The sequence below is a fragment of the Notothenia coriiceps genome, unplaced genomic scaffold (assembly GCF_000735185.1).
Source record: "Notothenia coriiceps isolate Sejong01 unplaced genomic scaffold, NC01 NC01_scaffold00024636, whole genome shotgun sequence".
Lineage (NCBI taxonomy): Eukaryota > Metazoa > Chordata > Actinopteri > Perciformes > Nototheniidae > Notothenia > Notothenia coriiceps.
In genome coordinates, this window is record NW_011357337.1 from 235940 (window position 1) to 256895 (window position 20956).

General features: G+C 43.3%; 1 protein-coding gene across 1 annotated transcript; it reads left to right on the forward strand.

The window, feature by feature from the left end:
- The first annotated feature begins 882 nt into the window (after positions 1-882).
- Positions 883-13735, forward strand: irs2b (insulin receptor substrate 2b). The gene is made up of 2 exons (XM_010782335.1): positions 883-4404; positions 11269-13735. The coding sequence occupies exons 1-2, from the start codon at positions 1068-1070 to the stop codon at positions 11271-11273; spliced, it is 3342 nt and encodes a 1113-aa protein (XP_010780637.1). The 5' UTR covers positions 883-1067; the 3' UTR covers positions 11274-13735.
- The last annotated feature ends 7221 nt before the right edge of the window (positions 13736-20956 follow it).

A 20956-nucleotide genomic window follows, 5' to 3' on the forward strand; every position in this document is an offset into this window, starting at 1 on the left:
GAGTAAGGGCAAACATGAATATAGCAGTAGGCGACTGCGTTACGCAATAAAACACACTATATCTGGGCTCTACTCTGATTCGTGTACACGTTGTTTATCATGGACGCTTTGATGCTTTCACTGAATACTGTAAAAGGGAAAGAGGGCATATCCCGTTTTAAACCGTGATAGTAGTACTAGTCTGGCTTGGCGACGCACAGGGAATATTCAATTCCTGTCATAGAGCTGCAGTCTCCACAACGTGATGCTTGTTTACCATTTGGGGAGGACTAGAAGGACTCCATCTACAGTCATGTTAAAATATGGTCAAGGGGCTGTGAAAAACACCACTGGTGGGTATAAGAATATACTATGGGAATACAACAATAAGATTTCTAAATAAACACATGATTCATTATAATAAGCTCCTTAAGTCTGCGCCAATAATAACCAAACTATTCTCATTCTTGTTATTATATACTCGAGTTACTATTAGTAATAATATGATATCCACTTTAATTCCATGATGCAAATGTAAGCTTTCGGTTCAGAAACATTTTCTTTGATATATTTAGATTGACAAAAATATTCACAGCAAATGTTGGATCACAGGACCAGAGCTGCTATAAATAAAGTCCTGACCGACTACGCTCAAATGAGTCGGAAGAGGGCAGAGTAATAGTAGGAGGGATTTTTCCTTCTCTCTCTCTCTCTCTCTCTCTCTCTCTCTCTCTCTCTCTCTCTCTCTCTCTCTCTCTCATTTGAATGGTGCCATCTCACTCAAGCATTCATAGCGTTTCCACCAATAAGCCCAATGAGCTGAGTGCGCACCGCCCACTGTCGGTGTGTGTGTATTTGTTTCTCCTCCTTTTTTCTTTTTTACACAGTGCTGGATGTGTAGATCGTCACATGTTGTTTCGCCTCCACAGTCCAGACACTAGCAGACATGTGTTATTTATTGCTTTGCTGTGGGAGAAGACAAACGATTGCACAACCGGCTCTGGAAAGAGAGGATTAAAATAAAGCGCTTCGTTTCTTTAGCAACTCGAGGAAAGGAAGCATTGTGTCTGATAGCGAAGGACACGAGAATGGCGAGTCCGCCAACCACGGGAGATCAGCTGTTATTGACCAGTAATACGATCAACAATATCAAGAAATGCGGATACCTAAAGAAGCAGAAACATGGACATAAGCGTTTTTTCGTTTTAAAAGAGTCGAGCAAAGGTTCCCCTTCCCGACTGGAGTACTACGAGAGTGAGAAGAAATGGAAAAACAAATCGGCCGCCAAGAGAGTTATTCCCCTGGACTGCTGTCTTAATATCAACAAGAGAGCGGACGCAAAACACAAATATCTAATTGCTCTTTATACCAAGGATGAGTATTTTGCAGTGGCTGCAGAAAATGAGCAGGAGCAGGAGAGCTGGTACCGGGTGCTGTCGGATTTAATGGCAGAGGGGAAAGTCTACGACGGCTCGGCGTCCAACTCTGCGTCCTCGCTGGTTGGCTTCGACGAGGCGAGCTACGGGGTAATAACGCCGGCTACCGCCGTCTACAAGGAGGTCTGGCAAGTAAACCTGAAATCAAAAGGCTTGGGACAGACCAGAAATGTGACCGGAGTGTACAGGCTATGTCTCTCCAGCCGGACTATCAGCTTTGTGAAGCTGAACTCAGAGGTTGCCTCCGTCATTTTACAGCTGATGAATATCCGGAGGTGCGGCCATTCTGACAGCTTTTTCTTCATTGAGGTTGGTCGGTCTGCAGCCACGGGTCCGGGGGAGTTCTGGATGCAGGCGGATGACTCTGTGGTGGCTCAAAATATCCACGAAACTATATTGGAGGCTATGAAAGCCTTGAAGGAGCTGTCGGAATTCCGTCCCCGCAGCAAGAGCCAATCGTCTGGGACAAACCCCATCTCTGTGCCCACTCGGAGGCACCTGAATCATCTCCCCCCCAGCCAGACCGGGCTCACCCGGCGCTCGCGCACTGACAGCATGGCTATGACCTCTCCTGTGAGCAGATTTTCCTCCTGTAGAATACGCACGGCTAGCGAGGGCGATGGCACCATGGCACGTCCCCTGTCAGTGACTGGCAGCCCCCTCAGCCCAGGGGTCCACAGGACCCTCCTGACCAGGTCTCACACCATTTCGATGCGCCCTTGTAGAACATTTGAATTTTCTTCCCTCCAGCACAGTAAGTCCATGTCTATGCCCCTGTCTCCTTCCCCACCCATAGCCACCCATGGCCATGGGAGTATGTCCTCCTGCCCAGACACCAGTGCCCCCCGCCCCTCCAGCTGCAGTGCCTCCTTCTCAGGCTCCCCCAGTGATGCTGGTTTTATATCTTGTGAGGAGTATGGCTCTAGCCCTGCGGACGCACGGGAGCTTAGGCTACCGCTCTCCCTCCGTAGCAACACTCCTGAGTCTCTGAGAGCAGACACCCCCCCCTCCCGGGATGGCAGTGAGCTTGATGGCTACACCATAATGGAGCGGCAGAATGGTTACCGCCGGTTACCGGAGCTGGAAAAGGCTTATCGAAAGCGCACGTACTCCCTAACTACCCCCCGCCAGCCGAGGGGTCCACCCCAGGTATCTTCAGCCTCTCTGGATGAGTATACTCTTATGAAGGCCACTTACAGCAGTGGAAGCCAGTCTTTTCGAATGTGTCACACAGCCTCCCCAAAAGGCATCTATCCTGAGGATTACAGGGACGCTCACATTGGCAATAGTGGTCTCCAAGGTGACAGTGGCTATATGCCCATGATACCAGGTGTGCCACCGACAGGGTCCAAGCATGACCCCTACATGCCCATGAGCCCAATGTGTGTTTCTGCTCCAAAGCAGATCATCAACCCCCGCTCACACTCTTCAGCAGGGCTGGTCCCACACTCAGACTCCCCTGGGAGTGTTTCACTGGAGGACAGTGGCTATATGCGGATGTTGTGCGGAACCAAAATGTCAGTGGAGAGCACTGATGGAAAGCTCACCAATGGAGAGTACCTGAACATGTCTCCGGTTGACCCTCTGGGGTCTGTCACACCCCCAGAATACATCCTCAGTCCTTCAGGGGGAGATACCTATCCCCTGCATCATCACAGACAACCTTATTTTTACAGCTCTCTGCCACGCTCAGTTAAAGGCCAGTTGCAGCGCAGCGGGTCCACAGACAAAGACCAGTATGTGGTGATGAGTTTACAGAGACAGAGCATAGAAGAGGAGTCAAACTATTGTCCTATCTCTCCAGTGGACTCTGAGGCCAGCAGCTCTCCAGGGACACCAAGCACCCCTTCTTCTGCCCCATCTCCTATCAGATTAGCTCGGGTGGATGGAGGTCTTGTACACAGGAATAGGGTGTGTCGGCCCAGCCGCCTGGCTCTGGAATCCCTTAGAACACTACCATGTATGAGTGAACACCCGCTTCCCTCAGAGCCACGCAGCCCTGGAGAGTACATCAACATAGACTTTAGTAGTGCTACTCGCGACCAGCTGGCATGTAAAGAGAGCTCCGAGTCATCTTTGAGTTTTATCTGTGAAGAGGAGGGATCCCTGCCACTCTCAGACTATGCTAATGTTGATGTCATCTCCCCAGGTCACCTTGGCCTACACAACTCAGGGGCTTCTCCCCCTGCGGGGTGCCTAGACCACAAGCCTGAAGTTCTGTCTTGTCCTAGTGTGGGGAAAACCCATCAGAACCGGCAAGTATGTGAGAAGGGAGAAGAGAAAAAAAGCATAGAGAGACATACTGAGGAGAGGGGGAGGGTAGAGGAATATCCTCTCCAACAGCAGGTGAGCCAGCCTGCTCCAGTCAAGGATGACTACACTGAGATGACTTTCAGTCTTCCGGCCCCTCTACCTGCTCTCTGCCCCCCTGAGGATGCCCCCCTCCCCAGCAGCCCCACAGCCTGTGTCCAGAGACTCAGCCTTGACAGCAGCATTATGGATGGGGTGCCCGCTGTGGACTCTTTTCTCCTGGGGGGTCCTTCGTTACCTGGATCCCTTGTGGATCCACACAGAGGGGCCAAAGTGATCCGAGCTGACCCTCAGGGGCGCCGGCGGCACAGTTCGGAGACCTTTTCCTCCACCACCACTGTCACACCAGTGTGCCCATCATTTGCCCACGACACCAAGCGGCACAGCTCTGCCTCTGTGGAGAATGTGTCGCACACTGTCTGCAGCTCTGAGGGTTCAGACGAGGACAATAGCAGCAACAGCCCCATGTGCAGGGACTTGTCAGCTGGTTATCAAAATGGACTTAACTACATTGCCTTAAACTTGATGGAGGGAAACATTGGAGGATCCAGGTTAGGCAGCTGTGATGGACTTCTGAGGTTCAAGACGACAGCCTGTGGATGCAAAGGGGGCATGAACGGTTTCAACACTAGCCCCTACGCCAGCATGGGATTCAAGGAGACTGCTGCTGCTGTTAAAGGTGAGCGTTTTCATAATCGTCACACACACTCATTCATGCTGTATGTTTTCCTTCATGAAGGGAGTGGTGTCAGGGTTTAAGAGTAGGATAGAGATCCGCCTCAGGGCTACTGTGTTCTCTGCAGAGATATGCTAATCGTTGCTAACCAGCACTTCTGAGCTCCTATTTTATTCCAAAGTTGAAAATGATGATAGTTTTTAAGAGAACAAACTGAGAATAAGCAGCTTAATTTGTGTGTCTGCAGTTGATCCTATGTGCTTAACACAGACAATAGATTTAACCTGGAGCCAAAAAATAGTGTGTAATCTACTTCTGGTTAGCTATATTATAACCTTTTCCTTTCATATAATCCTAATATTGCATTACTTGTCTGTAGTTTAAAGTATAGGCAAAGCCACATCCATGATCCTCTGAAATAACAACCTATTGTGTTATGTAATAAAATGTATCAACAGCGTTAAACAGTTGCATCCGTTTTACACTAAAACAAACTGACAGCAGTTGTTAGTCTTAAAACTTGGGCTACTGTAGCTCAGTAAAGTAAGTAAAGTGAGTACATTTGTTATGAATATAGCTGTTGGGTGTAGGCTGTGATGTTTAGATAGAATTAGTCTCCTACTCGTCACACCCATGACACATCGACAAATCTCAAGGCCGTTCGATGCTGAGGAAGGCTGTTTGCTCAGTCTTTGATCTGCTTCAAACTGCCCAGAGTGAGATTGCAGAATAGAGACACCGGAAAACGATGGTTTACGTAGCTCCAAATAAAAGCTTAGAAAATAAAAAGCACTAAAGTGTGCCAAACCTCAAAAGCACATACTATTCGCAGCATGTTGTTTTTGCAATTTATTGATTTTCTCAAGGGAAACCACAACTGTATTTCAATTTAGCATTCAATAGCTTTAACAAGGTTTTATTTTGAAACCACCTTATTCTGAAAAGTATGGCCGAAGTTGTCATATTATATTTTGGCTTGCTTGATGCTGCTGTTGTGTATTTGTGATTGGTCTCTTCCCTCAGTGACGCAGTTTTATTCCACGTCAGTGTTTACAAAAAACATGTAGTCTGATCCAGTGACACATGCAGCATTACACATGATGCGCACATGGAAGTAGCTAAAACATGCAAAGAAAATATATTTATTTTCCCTTTTATAACAGTGTATTCTAGCTTTTATAAGGCTGCTATGGGTGTAAAGCCATGATATCCTAATGACTAGGTGTTTCTTAAGTAGGACGAAACAATAGCCTAGTATATTATCTTTCACCTCATTTTGTTCACTATCCCTGTGAGTCAGGAGGCTGTGTACACGATGGTGAAATACTAGAGTTTAATTGCTGTTTGTGTTTTTTACAACAAGCTTGTCTCTCTTTGTATCTGTCTTTGCTGGCTCTCATGCTCTGAGCGCCGGCAGCACTGGGCTTGGTGCAAGTCATCGGGTTCCCCAGAAAAACAAGTGAGTCAGTTGTTTATCAATTGTCAGGTACTGGGTTTCAGGACTGGAATGCGGGCTGTGTCCAAAGGTTGCTGGGAGAGGTGAATGCTCACTTGTTTTTCTAACCTGGTGATGGACCCAGAGTGAGGATTTTTTTTTTTACTTCGTTCACAAACACATTAATTGAACAATGTTACACAAGAGTTGGCACTCACACATTTTATTAAGAACATGTAAATGTATGCAGGCTCACACACTTACTTGTTGTGAACCTTAACACCCTATGTGAAAGTTCTTGTCCATAGACTTCATTGTGTCCTGGAACTTTGTCTCTTATAGGACAGGGCCTAATTATTGAATATTTCACACTGGAGACGTTTGTCCAAGGTTATGAGAGCCGGGGAGGAGGAAAGAAGTAGGCGGAGGAACAATGGTGAAGGATGGATGACTTTTTGTGTTCTTCATTGACAACAAAATAGACAATTGAACTGTTGCAACGGTGGAATGGAGGAGTTACAAGGCAATGAAGCAACAAAAAGAAGTTCAATTTTTGTAAGAGTGGGCCTTTCTAATTTCTTGGTTACACAAGCCCTTCCTAACAAACAAATACCTTTGTACATAGTAGTGAATGACTCTGCTCTCTGATCAGGAATGTAACCAGTGTGGCAAGTCATTGATACTTATCAAAACACAAAAACACCTCTGTTCCTTGTGTGTGTGTTTGTGAGGATAAGAAAGTACATGAAAGTACTACAACCAGGAAGGCCTCTTGTGTTATCACTGAGTGAACTATGATTTGCAATTCCAGCAGGACATACATTTTTATATTAAATTAGGATCCGGAAATCAACATCCTGTCGGACAGGGATAGAGATTTTGCTCCTAAGCAGATCCTCCCAGTCTGTATATTCATGTAGCTCTGTGAGGATTATTGGGTCCATTAGTTGAGGGGCTACACTGTTGTTGTTTGGGTTTTGGCCCTGACATGAGGTGCATGGAAAGGGGAGGTGATGGGCCAGAGGAGAGGGCTGTTTAGCTTTCAGTGCACGCCTTCTGGCCCTGTCGACAATGTCAGTTTCTTGACCTTTGAACTACCAATGTGTGTGTGAGAGACTGTGAGCGGGGGAGGGATATTGCAAAGGGGACATTTCCAGAAAACCACACACCTCCATCTCTGTGGGGAAAACAAAACAGGGAGTGTGCACTATTTTTACATCTTCTTACTCCCACCCCTTTTAGAGTAAATCTCTCTTGCCACTTCTCTTTTCTCCATTAAAGCTCCTTTAATGGAGAAGCCCCTGTGTCTCCCCCGTCACTTTTTTCCCACTTCTGTCCTCATCTTTGTAATGTTTTTCTCCCTGGCTAAAAGTAGGGGTGCAGACAGAGGGGGAGACTGACTCACACTCTCCATGGCTTTCATTAGTGGGCACAGACTACTTTGTCTGCGCGTCTTCATCTCTTGTGTGTGTACATATATATGGAGCCATAAGCAGATGGTGGAGTGGTGGAGAGGTGGGGGGGTCAGGGGTTTTGCACCTGCCCTGCCAAGCAGTGCTCACTGGTTCTCCCTTCAGAGGAGAGTGACAATACGCGAATGGCTGGCCGCCATCTGCCACAACAACAACAGGGAGAAGGTGGGGGTGTGGCGAGGCAGTTTCAAGAAGCCATACACCAACCCAAAGCCCTTCCCCCCCTTCTCTTCTACGTCCTCCTCCCCCGTTTCTCTCTCCAGGCATTGGTTTCTGTTTTTCAGATATCATGTGGTCTACACGCCCTTCGCCCCCCCTCCTCACACACACCTTTTCCACACCGGTTCGTTTGAGCTGAGTTTATGCTGTTGTTATCTGACCTCATTGGACTGTCTCTGATTGGCTTTTCACACAAGGGCAGGGCCATTGAGGATTGTCTAACGATGCATTAAACAATTAGCTAGTCAAATCTGATCAGAGCAAATAACAACACTCTCACTCCTCTTGCTGCTTCACTTATCTCACACTGCCAACAACAAAACCAACACTTTATAGCTAACTCTTTTTTTTAGCATTGAATTCAAATGTGTAGAGCATTCACTGTTATTGGATCAGTCAATTTACAGGAAATTAATGAACAGCTGTTTTGATTGATTTATCTTTTTATTCATTTTTAATTCCATTTTTCTTTGGTTCCAGCTTCACATATTTCATGATATGTATCTTGTAGTCGGTTCATATCATTGAATTATTTGGTACTTTTGGTGTGATAAAAGCAAGACATTTAATACAATGTTTTTGTTGTGGCTTGTTTAAGGCCTGATGGGAAAGTCTTTGACAGAATAGCTTACAAGTGCAGTTAGTTTGTCCACATATCATACATATATATACAGTAAATACCGTATATTGCCCTTTTTATAGTTAAATAATATGCGCCTACATAATATGTTGCTGTTGAACAGCCAAATAATTCCACCCTGGAACATTTAGTGCCACCAACAATGCCTCATTATTTGATTACGTACTATAATTTGAGGAACATTAAATCTTTGTCCTCACCTGTACTGTACACCTCTCCCCTTCAGGCAAATACACACACCTGGCCGACTGATACATAACTCTCTGAGTAAAGTAGGGCGGGATGTTCCAGTGCTAGATAAAAAAAAAGGCAGCCTACCATATCCTCAGTTTAGCTTGGAGGTAAGAAGGATTACATTCACTTCAGGATTAGACATAGTTGAGAAGCTTGTTTTGCCTAGAGGATGAGGAAGAGATAGAGCTTCTGTGTGTAGTAGTACTTCCACACAAAACACACACTAGTGTAATGGCTTCAGGCCGATTTTGTAGATTTTCATTCATAATAGTCTGGCTCATCATAAATGCTTCTCTAGCTCTCTGGACCCAATTACTGTATTAATGCTTCTTCATAGAGGTGTATTATATACAGTAGTTGAGCATAGGATTAGCTCTCAGCTGAGAAGATTGGCTTTGTCATGTGTGATAGCAAAATAAAATATTTGGCTTTAACACAGTAGGTCAGACTAAAGAAGACTTACATTTCACAAACTTCGGTTCTGGGAAATTGCTATTGGCTTCTTTCATAACGTTCGGACATTTATAGACCACATTTATTAATTGAGAAAAAAAAAACAAGTTATCTTGCTGCAATTTATCTGTGAAAAGCCACAGAATTAATGTTCAAAGATGCAAAACAAAGTTTTTCCGGAATGTGTAATAATTAGTCAGCTGGAAGCAGGGTAAACATGTTGTTTTTGTTTTGTTGGTCATAGAGGTGTGGGAAGTCAGGGGTGAAGAGTCAGTCAGTGTTTGTTTGGTCGAGCGCTGCTGTAAATCAGGGAGGAGCTGGCAGGAATGTAAACAGAGCAGATCCAAGCCTGTAGAAGGAAACCTGCTCTCAACATCGGCTTAGTTGTTTGCAGAAGCTCTCACAGCGTAACTACAATAAAAAAACAGTTGAGGATCCTCTTTCTTCCTTGCTACTCATAAAAACAGTTGGAGCAGTTCTTCTTCATTCACAGTTCTGCCACCACACAGAACTACTCGAACAGGCGACAGCAGACTCGGGGACATGTTTACTCTGCTGCTGAAGCACCATAGAGGCTGCTAATACATGCCTGAGTGTGTGTCCTAGTCCTGAATGGAGCACGGCTAAATTTAGCCTGTGAGAACTAAATAAATAATGAACAGAGCTTGAATGTGTGTGTGTGTGTGTGTGTGTGTGTGTGTGTGTGTGTGTGTGTGTGTGTGTGTGTGTGTGTGTGTGTGTGTGTGTGTGTGTGTGCGCGTGGGTTGTGACAGGGGGCACCGTTTTTTTTAGAGGGGTGTGTGCTCCAAAAAGAGGAGGGGTAGGAGCCATTGGGTTCATTCCCCGCTGGACGACTGTCCCCTTCTCTCAAACCCCCTCCCCAAATCTCCCCGCCCACCCAACACTTTTTCTCAAAACAGCATGTGTTTGAATAGCAGTGTGTGTGTGGCGAGTCCCCATATGTGCACATTGTCCTATAGCACCATTGTTCATACAATAGTCATCATGTTTTTTAGAGCTTATGAACATGGCTACACTTGATTGCTAATCTGAGCTGTTGGTGATTCAACTCTCCTTCCCGGCAGATCTCTGTCATTCTCACCCAAGTGTCTGCCTCTACAGGCCTCTGTAGAAACACACACACAGTTTGTTATCGACCACCCGGTCCCATGACCTCAACGCATTCCCCTTCCTCTCTGTCAGGTTGATTCTGTTACTGTGGTTTTTCCACAACTTTGAACCCTAACTGTTTCTGTTTTTCATCTGTCTCTGACACCCATGAAAAGATGAAGAGACAAAGCTCAGCCAGCACAGGTGGCCCCAGGATGGAAATAAATTATTCTGTCTTTAAATTGAACTCTGGGGTACCATATTTTAGTATTTGTAGAAATGTTTCAGCCTTAATGCATTTTTATTAACTTCTTTGATGTTTTGGTCATCAGTAAGTGTTATGGCAAACGTCTTTAAAGCTTTAGATTTTATATTAACCTTGATTTTCCTTTATGGTGCATATAGGGCAAAGAGAGAGAACAGACGTGTGTGTGTTTATGGTGGGAGAGGTTGAGAAGGGGGTACTAGTGAGGACTCTGAATGAAAGGTTTGTTTTACAGAATGACGATCACATCCAGCTTTGTGAAAACAGCTCTTGTTCGTGGCTGGGGAAGAGAGGAGACAGCAAATGAGGGAAGAAATGCAGCCGCGTAGAGGGGCTTTGTGTGTGTTTGTGTGTGTGTCAGCCAAGACTTCCGCTCCCATTTGATAGCTCTGCATGCAAATGAAACCTCACAAACAAGTACACCGGGGCAAGGGTCAGCACAGCTTTCCACTGGGAGAAAAGCGACACTGTAGACCCAGGAATTATAGTGGGCAAACACACAGCTGTGGTGTGTGTGGGAGTGAACCTGACATTCTTTGTTCATTTGACTTCAGTAGGTTTGCAATCAAGAATACCTAGGTGTGTGTGACTGTTGTTGCTGTCTCCTTTTCCATCACAGGAGAGTCCTGTGTCAGCTGCACACTGCTAAATGCCACTTTGTTTTTCCCCTGCCATGAAAGCACCTGCCACTTCAGTGTCTACCAGCTGAGGAATACACACACACACACACACACACACACACACACACACACACACACACACACACACACACACACACACACACACACAAAGGCAGGCGACCTGAAGAGCACTTATTCCTTACTTGTTAACATAGTTGGGGTATCCGTTTGAACTCCCTCTCTTCCTCCATTGCTTCGTCCTATGTAATGAATCACACATACTGTATGTACGTACACTTCAATTAAGTCTCCCTTAAGTAGTATGAACAAAAAAAGATAATAAAGTTAGATGAAAGATCATGTCTATGTATCTCATGGCAAAAAAACAAATTAACTTGTTTTATTTTTTCTTCTTTCAGAATAAAGGCTGACGGGTCCTCCCACCCCTCTCCTCTCCTTCCTCCTGTGAACGTAGGATTTCACTGCAGCCAAGTGACGAGGTCGCCGCAGCGACAGCTGGACCATGTGCTGCAGTCGATGTCCTTTGACCTCTTTACCGCCTTTGAGGGTCGCGGAGACAGCCATCACCATGGCAACACAGACACTTGACCCTTGCCCCAAATCTTCGCTCTGCTTTTCTTGGCACCAAAACATTAAGGCGCCATTGCTGCTGCTGTACTAGATTACCTTAAAATAACAAAAACTTAAACAGACTTTTAACCCTAACTCTAAATTGGTAACTATTTATCTCTAGATACACCTGCAAAATTATTCTGCAGTATATTGTTATTTTACTTATTCTTATTGTTATTATTGCCATTCATACATTTTTAGCTGGTCTGCTTTTGGCATCAGCCAATAGTTGCCAGATCCTCTGAACCAAACCTGCAAAGAATAGCGTGCACACATATACACAAAATACCTTTCATGCATACAGATTACATATATTTATTTATTTATCATGTATGTATGCATTTAATGAAGTGTGTGTGTGTGTGTGTGTGTGTGTGTGTGTGTGTGTGTGTGTGTGTGTGTGTGTGTGTGTGTGAGTGAGAGAATTTGTATACAGATTGTACTGCAAAAAGAGGCGGCATTTATGAACATATTTAAAAATCAAAGTTAACAATTGCTAAAAAGAAAAACCTACCTCAGCAAAAACCAGGTTGGTACCAATTCACAAGGTAGAAATATATATAAAATATTTATTTTCAGAGGTGAATGTTTTTTAAAAATCACCAATCCAAAGCCTTACTCTAGCCATCAGCCCCCGTCTGATGGACCTTTTTAAAGTTTGGACCTATAAACACGCAGTATATCAAAGAGATAACAGATCATCTGACTGAATGTTCATCAGAGACAGCCTCTCTGAGATTACGATTCTTCTCTCCCAACCTTACGTTTATTACAAGAGTATGTATTAAAGATCCAGAGTAATATATTTATTATAATGCCTGAGATGGAGGATTCAAACACGTACAAAATATCCAGAGGATTTTAGAGGAATACCTGACATTGCATTGCCCCAAACATGCATGCAGGTTTCACACATCCACACATTGCAGCGTGAACCAGATTAAACTGGACCTGAAAACCAGATCTGTGGCCCGTCTGAGCCCAAGTCTCCCACCTTTATACACTTTATACTCAGCCACTGCACACAGCACATCCTGCACAGTCTGCAGGAAGTTATGACCTGTCAGGAGAAGAGACATGGACATGAATGTTTGAAGTTATTAATACAAATTAACTGGACAGCTCAGAATCTTACATTTTCTCACCTGATGCCTCATTGCAGAGCTCTGCCACACCACATGGTTGTCTGGCAGGTGCAGGAAGCGCTGGGCAATGTGGCAAATCTGATTGGCTGTTCAATGAGCCGTTCGATAGCTTGAATCCACTCGGGGCTGAGAGAGAGCCAGACGAGACACACAGGAGCTAATGCATGGTCTTACACTTACAAACTTTCTAGATTGTAACACAAGACACATTGAATGTAGTACATGCTGTGCTCTGAGCTTGGGAACACACAACCCAACAACGACCACAACAATTGCAACAACGACAGTAAAATATGCAGAGGTACTGAATCAAAACTATGACGCTGATACAAGCCGAATAAAAGAAACAAACCAGGGGAAGTATCTTTTTATTTATCTGAATTCACTGGTACTTAACCGTTGCCTATATACTGTAAACAGTGCGGTGTTACAGAGAATTACATTTAACAAACGCTGAGAAACTTTGAGAGATGTTAAGTTAAATAACTTATGTTGTTTGTACTGTACATAGTATGTGTTTGAGTGAACTTTCTGATACAACAAAAGCACTAATTAAGTTATATGCTAACCAGTTTGGTTTGGCTTGATTTTTTTAAACTGTCATGGGATAGTCTTGTGAAATGAATGCCACTACGAGGACATTTTCTAATGCTGTAATTCTGAAAAAAAGATTTTGAGAAAAATCATTAATAATTTACATCAATAATTCTTGTTACTTAGGTACAACACAAATGGCATATATTTACAAAGATGTACCAAATGTATAAATACTGTTAATAATGGTTGTTAAACCTTAAATCTGATTTTTGCTGTTTGTACATTTTTTTCCTCCAAATTTGAAATGAAAACTTTTTTGTGTTTGTTTTTTGCTAATCGAGCCTCTTGGTGTTTTGAGCAGTGTTTTGCATTTGAATAATGTTTCAAGTTTTTATTCAGCATCTAAAGGATACGAACATGGGCTTATCTTGCTGTGTCTTTCATTGTAAATATTTCATATTCTGCATATTGTAATGCTACTAAGAGATGATGATTTAAACTTAGTTCATTGCTTTAGATTGAATAGATTCTTTATAGACACATGCAATAAATAATGATGTTATTTAAGAAACCATTTGCCTCTCTGTTTCTGTTCTCCTCCCTCTCTCCTCCCCGACATCACAAACAAGCACTAGCTTTTCATCTTTTATGTGAATAGGCACTCGCCAGAGCAGATGTTTCAATTCAGTTCCCTGCCTCTTTCATTAAGAAACCCTCATTAGGAAAGAGAGGACATCTTGATTCTCTTTCATTTCCCATGTCCCCTTGTGTTTTTAAAGCCCTGCTCCCTATCGAGAAACAGTACATTAAGAATTGGGTGTAGGCCTAACCTTGTGTTGCCTCCAGCATTAGCATTGTTATTGTTTTTCTGCACTTGGCTTCCAGTCCCCACCCCCAGCAATAGTAATTAGACCAGCATGTTGAAACAGACCCTGGAACTGGGAGGGAATCAATAACACAGTGATAGGATTATGATTTTGCACCCTTAGCCATATGCTGTCAGATTATTCATTCTCACAGCCTTGCTAATTAAAATGGTAATTAATGCTAAGAGTATAGGTCTAATAGTCTGCTATGGCTAGTGTTGTGTGTTTGGATTGGAGGAGGGGTTGGCTTTAGGTTTGTATGCATTTGCAGGGTGGGACATGACATGTTTGTACTTAAATCTTAAGTATGTGAGCAGTACAGATGGGTTAAGTCAGAAAGGGGTGGACGAAAACAGCTGGAAGGGAGGGGCAGTGGAGAAATGTGCTGGTTGACTGACAGAGCAAGGGTAGAATGGTTAGCCTGAAGGTAGATCTTCCATTAGGCTAATTTGTCCCTATAGCATATGCAGAAGCTAAATGGCTTATGAGAGAGCAAAATCCTTAAGAGCAAAGTGAGACATATTCTCTGTAAACCAGATCTCATCCATCACTGGTCTCTTCGTTGCTCCTGTTTCCGTCTTGCTCATAAAGTTTAATTAAAGACTATATCATCTAATTTAATAGTAAAGAAAGGATAGAAAATAAGCTTCAGGCATTTTATTCTGGGTCTTTTTACTTTATTCTGACCGAATCAGAAACCCTTAATTTGTCACGCAATGGGGAAATATACTCACTGTCAAAAGGCTGATGAGGAGAAGAAGACAATTATAATACTTGTGTAACCGTAAGTTGATAAAGTCAAACAGAAGATAATACTTTAGCATAGTGTCTATGTTCCATGCAAATCAGTATTGCCTCGTGACTATTGTCTACGTGTCAGCTGTGTGAATGTATATGCGTGTGTGTGAGTTTGTGTATGTGTGTTTGTTGGGGGGGGTTGCAACAGTAGATAGGTCCATATGAGCAGTGTAAAGTAGCCGGTCTCCCCAGGGTGTCATCAGCCTTATGGACAGAGACCTGCAGAAGCTCCACAGGAAATTGCATGTTTCCGGAAAAGCTGTCTGGGACACTGCCACTACATTAGAGGCGGTGTGTGTGGGTGTGTGTGTGCTTTTAAAAGGGTTAACCGAGGTCCCCCACAGCAATCTGTCTTCAGTTGGTTTGTGTGACCAGCCTCGGTCAATGTCTAACATCTTTTCTGTATTGCAGTGTGAGTGCTCTGAAGAGAGAGAGAATACCTTGAGCACAAACATGCTGTTAATAAACACATCACTTTATATTTAATTTAATTTTGTTGTACTGAAAATTTTAGAAATGACCGTACCATTTTAATTATCTTCTCCATGAGCAGAATACTGACATTGCAGGTTTATTTCAAATCCCACTGCATGATTGGTTTAATACAATGTTGGTTGCAATCAATTTCATGTGGTACAATATAAATTATGGAGCAAATCAGATAATGTAAGAAATGCTCTGAGTATCATGAACATTATAGATCAGAGAAAAATAATGTGGGCAGTTACGCATTCATTTTTATAACGTTTTTGAAACTTTCAAAGAAGTTTCCATTGGGACTTAAAGTGGCCTTTTCCAAATGAGCATGGCTGTATATGGTGACGTTCTGTATTACGTATAATTTTAAAGTTGTGATCATAGTTTGCTGAAGATACCATTTTCTGTAATCCAAACAGGTTTCAACACAAAAGATGTCTGACGCAGAAAGAAATGTGTTCCTCCTCTGAACACAAGCCAAATATTTGCAATCCGTCAAGCTCCGTCAACCCTGGCAGCAGATGTGGTCTGGCTGGAGCTGTGCACATTCCTCTTTATTCAGGTGTTCAGATATTTCCCACAGATCCAGCAAGAAGGAATGCAAACACTTCTGAATTCAGGAATTGTTTCACTATATTCTTATATACTGGTTACTGCATGGGGGAGAATGTCTGACAGGTTCTTGAGAAAGTGAGAGACTAAAGGGGTGAGTGCATATCCTGAGGCACACAGGATGTTACTATTGTGAGTGTGTGTGTGTGTGTGTGTGTGTGTGTGTGTGTGTGTGTGTGTGTGTGTGTGTGTGTGTGTGTGTGTGTTTGGTGGCTTGCTTGCTTCAACACACTTGTGTCATCATTTCAGTGTTACATAATCCGTCAGCAATAGTTTGGTAAACAACAGTTGACTTCCTGTTTCCAGTGAAACCTGAGAATGCAAAAATTGTTTCTTCCCATCCACTTGTACACACACGCACCAACATACATACACACTGGCTTCATTCAGACACAGTTAAGCATCAAAGTCTGCATTCAAACATTTAAATTCCCCCATGAATATTTCATCCGGTTGATGTGGCCAGGGAAAGGAAAGTTTGGGGCTCTCTGCTGGAACTGCTACCTCCGCGACCCGACCACAGATAAGCGGGAGAAGATGGATGGATGAATATTTTAAAGAGAAAAATGAGACATGATATTGTCAGAGTACGGTTGATAACATCCTGCACCATTATGTTTAATCACCATAGTCGGAAACAGTGCATGTCCCATACTTGGGACCAGTATACAGTCTATGGTCTTCAATAGTCAACCCTACAATGTTTTCTCTGTTTTTTCTGACCCAGCGTGACTTTTTCTCACTCACATGTGTTAGTGTGTGCGTATGCATGTGCTTCTAAGTATACATGTGTGTGTATTCAGCCTGTTCAGCTGACGTTCCCAGCTGTTTTCCAGGTAGTGTTTCTCACGCTTCTGCTGCATCTCCTGTTTCTCACGCTGGCTCTGACAGTTATTCCAATGAACACACACACACACACACACACACACACACACACACACACACACACACACACACACACACACACACACACACACACACACCCGCCTCTTTCCTGGCCAACAGGTGAACAAAAAAAACACCTAACACACTCACGCGCACACACATCACTTCCTGTTTCTGATGACAGAGGCACAACAAAGACAGGACAAGGACACGCCCACCCCCAGACCAATAAACACCACACACACACACACACACACACACACACACACACACACACACACACACACACACACACACATCTAAACTGATATTGTGATATGACACCAGATATTGTCTTACATTTATGGTAACATCCCACAATTGTCTTTGGCTGGTTTTGAAGGCTGCATGACAGTACATGGATATCATTTTCTGAACTAACCGGACTGTTTTAATAGTTATAATATTTGCCATGATGAGACAGTTTGTCATTATATCCACATCATTGATGAATTTATATTAAAATAAATTCAATGTTGTAAATATTCTATGTAAAAAACAATAGCCAACCTACAATGTTTTCTCCATGTCGATATCAAGGTATTTGATCAGAAATATTTAGATATTTGATTTTCTCCATATAATCCAACCTGTGTGTGTGTGTGTGTGTGTGTGTGTGTGTGTGGTGTGTGTGTGGTGGGGGGCGGACGGGGGGGGGAGATGAGATGTGGGAATGTGCGGGAAGCGACATGATGAGCTCATGCTCTCTCCTGGCCCTGCCCACTGTGTGTGACTCACACTCGGCAGGTGCGTCTGTGTTTGTAGCTGCAGGTCAGCTCAGGGTGTGTCCTCATTACACTGCTGGGGGAACATGTTTCCTCAAGCACAGGTAGAGCTATTCATCACGGAGGTGTTCCAACTGCTTCCCTTCTTTATTACCACGCTTAGCCTAACGGCCACTATGAGTAACAGAAAGACAGGCTTTTACACTATCCATTATTGGACATACATTTAAAGAATAGTGGCCCTGCAGAGTATATGATGTAAGGATTACACATTTATAAACTCTTGAGTATGCAGTCCATTGAAAGAAACCACACCCTCTCTTAAAAGCACCAATATTTGAGGTCCCGGCTACAAGTCTTCTCTTCTGTTTCCTTCCCTGCTTCTGCCTCAAAGTGATGGATATGTTTGTGGAGACGGCAAACGACCTGCAGACAGCCACCAGCTCCTAAGATGGAAACAAAATCTGCTTCTTCGGCTGCTGAGTGTCGTTGTGCAGCATGTGTGGATTTCATTTGGTGATCATGTGTGTATATGTTCGAGGAAAACTCACAACTCAGATATAACCTATGTTAAAGTCACTGGCAACAAATACAAATACATCACCTTGCCTGGTTGCTTTTCTGTTTCTGTTCCTTGTGTGCTAAAACTTGAAAAACTACACTCTGTCAAGGACATCCTAAGCTGCCAACAATTCACTCTCTCAACACTGTCAGCCTTGGGGAAATTCTAGTTGAAAGACATTGCAGTAATACAGCTTTAACAGCCATTTAAACATGTCACCCCGAATATCTGTCTGTCTGGAAACACGTTTGATGTTTTTAATTTTTATTACCCTAAATAATGAAAAGAACACAAGGTAAAATAAGTTGAAGCCTACACACCAAAGCCCTCACTCAAATGTTCATCTCAATGAGTCTCGCTAATTTTGTAATACATATCAGACTGGTTTGGACAATGGTGTTGAAGGCAATTATTACCCAAAAACACAAACATACAGTCTGTATTTAAGTCAAGTATGCACACAGCTGTGTTGGGGGTTCTGACTCGGAGGCATTTTAGGAAGAACATTTTTTTTAAGCATTATGTAGTTTTGTACTATGTGCCAATGCTCTCTATAAATTAATCTGACTTGATGAACATGTGCGTGTTATTTAAAATCCCCAAAACATGCTCAGGGATATTCTTTTCAATGTCGTTCTTGATACGAATGCAACCAAGCAATGCTCTGGACATGCCATGCTAATTTGTCTTTTATTATTCTCTAATGAGGATTGGAGACACCACATGTATTCATGAGTGTCGGTTTCCAGTTCAAATCAAGGTGAGACTGGGATTTAGGCCTACAGGGCCTTAAACATCTAAGCAATACCCATTAGCTACCTGTTAGACAATATAACTGATGGTTCACATACAAAAAAAAATAGGAATGTTCGAGGGACACTACTAATCCAAATGCATTTCAGAAATTGTGAAAATTATTCGCACATCTTTTGACATGAAATGTATGTTAACATATGTATCTCCTGTTTGTCTGCGTAATCTTGACGGCTCCTTTCTCTGTTCATCACTCTCTTTTCCTTTCCTTTTCTTAAAACACATTTGTCTTCTTAACTGATGACCACACATTTTCAGGTCCTCTAATCTCTGTGTCGCCTCTGTCTCCATTTCTCTTTATCTCTGATAATGTTCTGAATTCTTAGAGCTCATGTCTTATCTCGGCGGCTCTCCGTATGACACACAGAGAAAGACAAAGGACATGCAGTTTCTCTACTAAACTTAGACAATGTCCTCAAATACCCAATTTCAGAATGACTCCATGCTTTTTGAAATGTTTCTATATTTGAGAGTGATGGGTGGAAAGGAAGAGGGATATGATGGGAATGAGAGCTGAAGGACAATGCTATCATTGTTTACATTTAGAGTTATAACACCTCTGGTCACAAAAGACAAATTCAGCCTGTGCATTGACCCCTGCATGAGGTCTGTGTGTGGTGTTTGTGTGTTGTGTGTGTGTGTGTGTGTGTGTGTGTGTGTGTGTGTGTGTGTGTGTGTGTGTGTGTGTGTGTGTGTGAGATAATCTCACATAGAAACACACTAGCAAGTGGTAAACAGGATAGGTGGATGGCCAGAATGCAGAGCTTGTAAAGAGTGGGAGGAGAAGTGAGGGAGGGATGGGGGCCTCATTTAGGAATCACCACATTATTATATGAGTGATGGAGGCTGGTAGTGGTGAAGGGAGGATAAATAAATAATTAGGGAAACACACAGTTGAAGATAAGATGGCACATGGCTCTTTCTTTCCAAGACAAAATAGGAAAAAACAGCTAAGCCGGGAGAGAAGGGCAAACCACCCTTATAAAACAGAGAAATGGATTGATTTACCCACTCCACTATTCATTTAATTGACGACAATAACAAAATGGGATCCTACACACAAAAGATGTTGTTGTTTAGCTTCTCCTATATCAGTGTAACGAAAGCTGTTTTCCATCATTGAGTTCACACAGCAGGTTTACCGAGAGCTCCAAAGACATTGACACTGTCTGGAAGTGGGCCATCAGTTCCCTTCAATCACCCTAATGTGGAGGGCTGTGAGGCTGACAGCCATCTATAGCTGAGTGATACCCCTCCCCCCGAGCGCTAATAAACAAACACACAGCCTCCCCCGGAGTCCCCCAGGTGGTCTCAGTCAACAGATTGAATGGAGCATCACTCAATGATGGATCAAAAGAAGGACTGTCCACCCATCGCTCATCTTCTCTTCTCTCATCCGACCAGCTTCCCTCTCCTCCGCTCCTGTTCTCTCCAGCTCTCGTTGATCCACCTTCCCTCGATTAGCCCCCCTCTCATCCATCTTGTGTGCTCCTGCCCTGCTCTTTGCTCCAGTCAGGCCAAGGGGGCTCTGATTTTCCTCAACTCTCACCCGCATCTCCATGCTGGGACAAATAGGGTCTCTGAGCGCCCCGATGAAGGATGAGGCTGTTACATATACAACCGTTTTCAGTTTGCTTTCCCTTATATGAATTCAAACTTTAAAATCAAAAAGATCAGATCAAATCTAACTCAGTTTCCATGTATGCATAATTGGGCTCCATTACTAATTGTGATTTGTTAGAGATGATCCAAGGTGTCCTCCCTACATTTGTTATGGACTAGACATCACTCAACAGTGCTTATGCCACAGAAAAACGTGGCAATTCTCAACCACAAAAGGAATCTTTACATGGTAAGTGATGTTTTCCTGTGGCAATAAGAACTGTTGAATGCTTTCAACCATGACATATTTTCTGTTTACTTTACAGTACAGGATATGTGACACATGTAGATGAACATGGGTCTCTGATTGTTGAGAGCATATCACAACCAGGAAATTAGTTTGCAGGGCATCT

Coding starts and splice junctions, on each gene's coding strand:
- irs2b (XM_010782335.1), top strand. CDS start 1,068: ATGGCGAGTCCGCCAACCACGGGAGATCAGCTGTTATTGACCAGTAAT.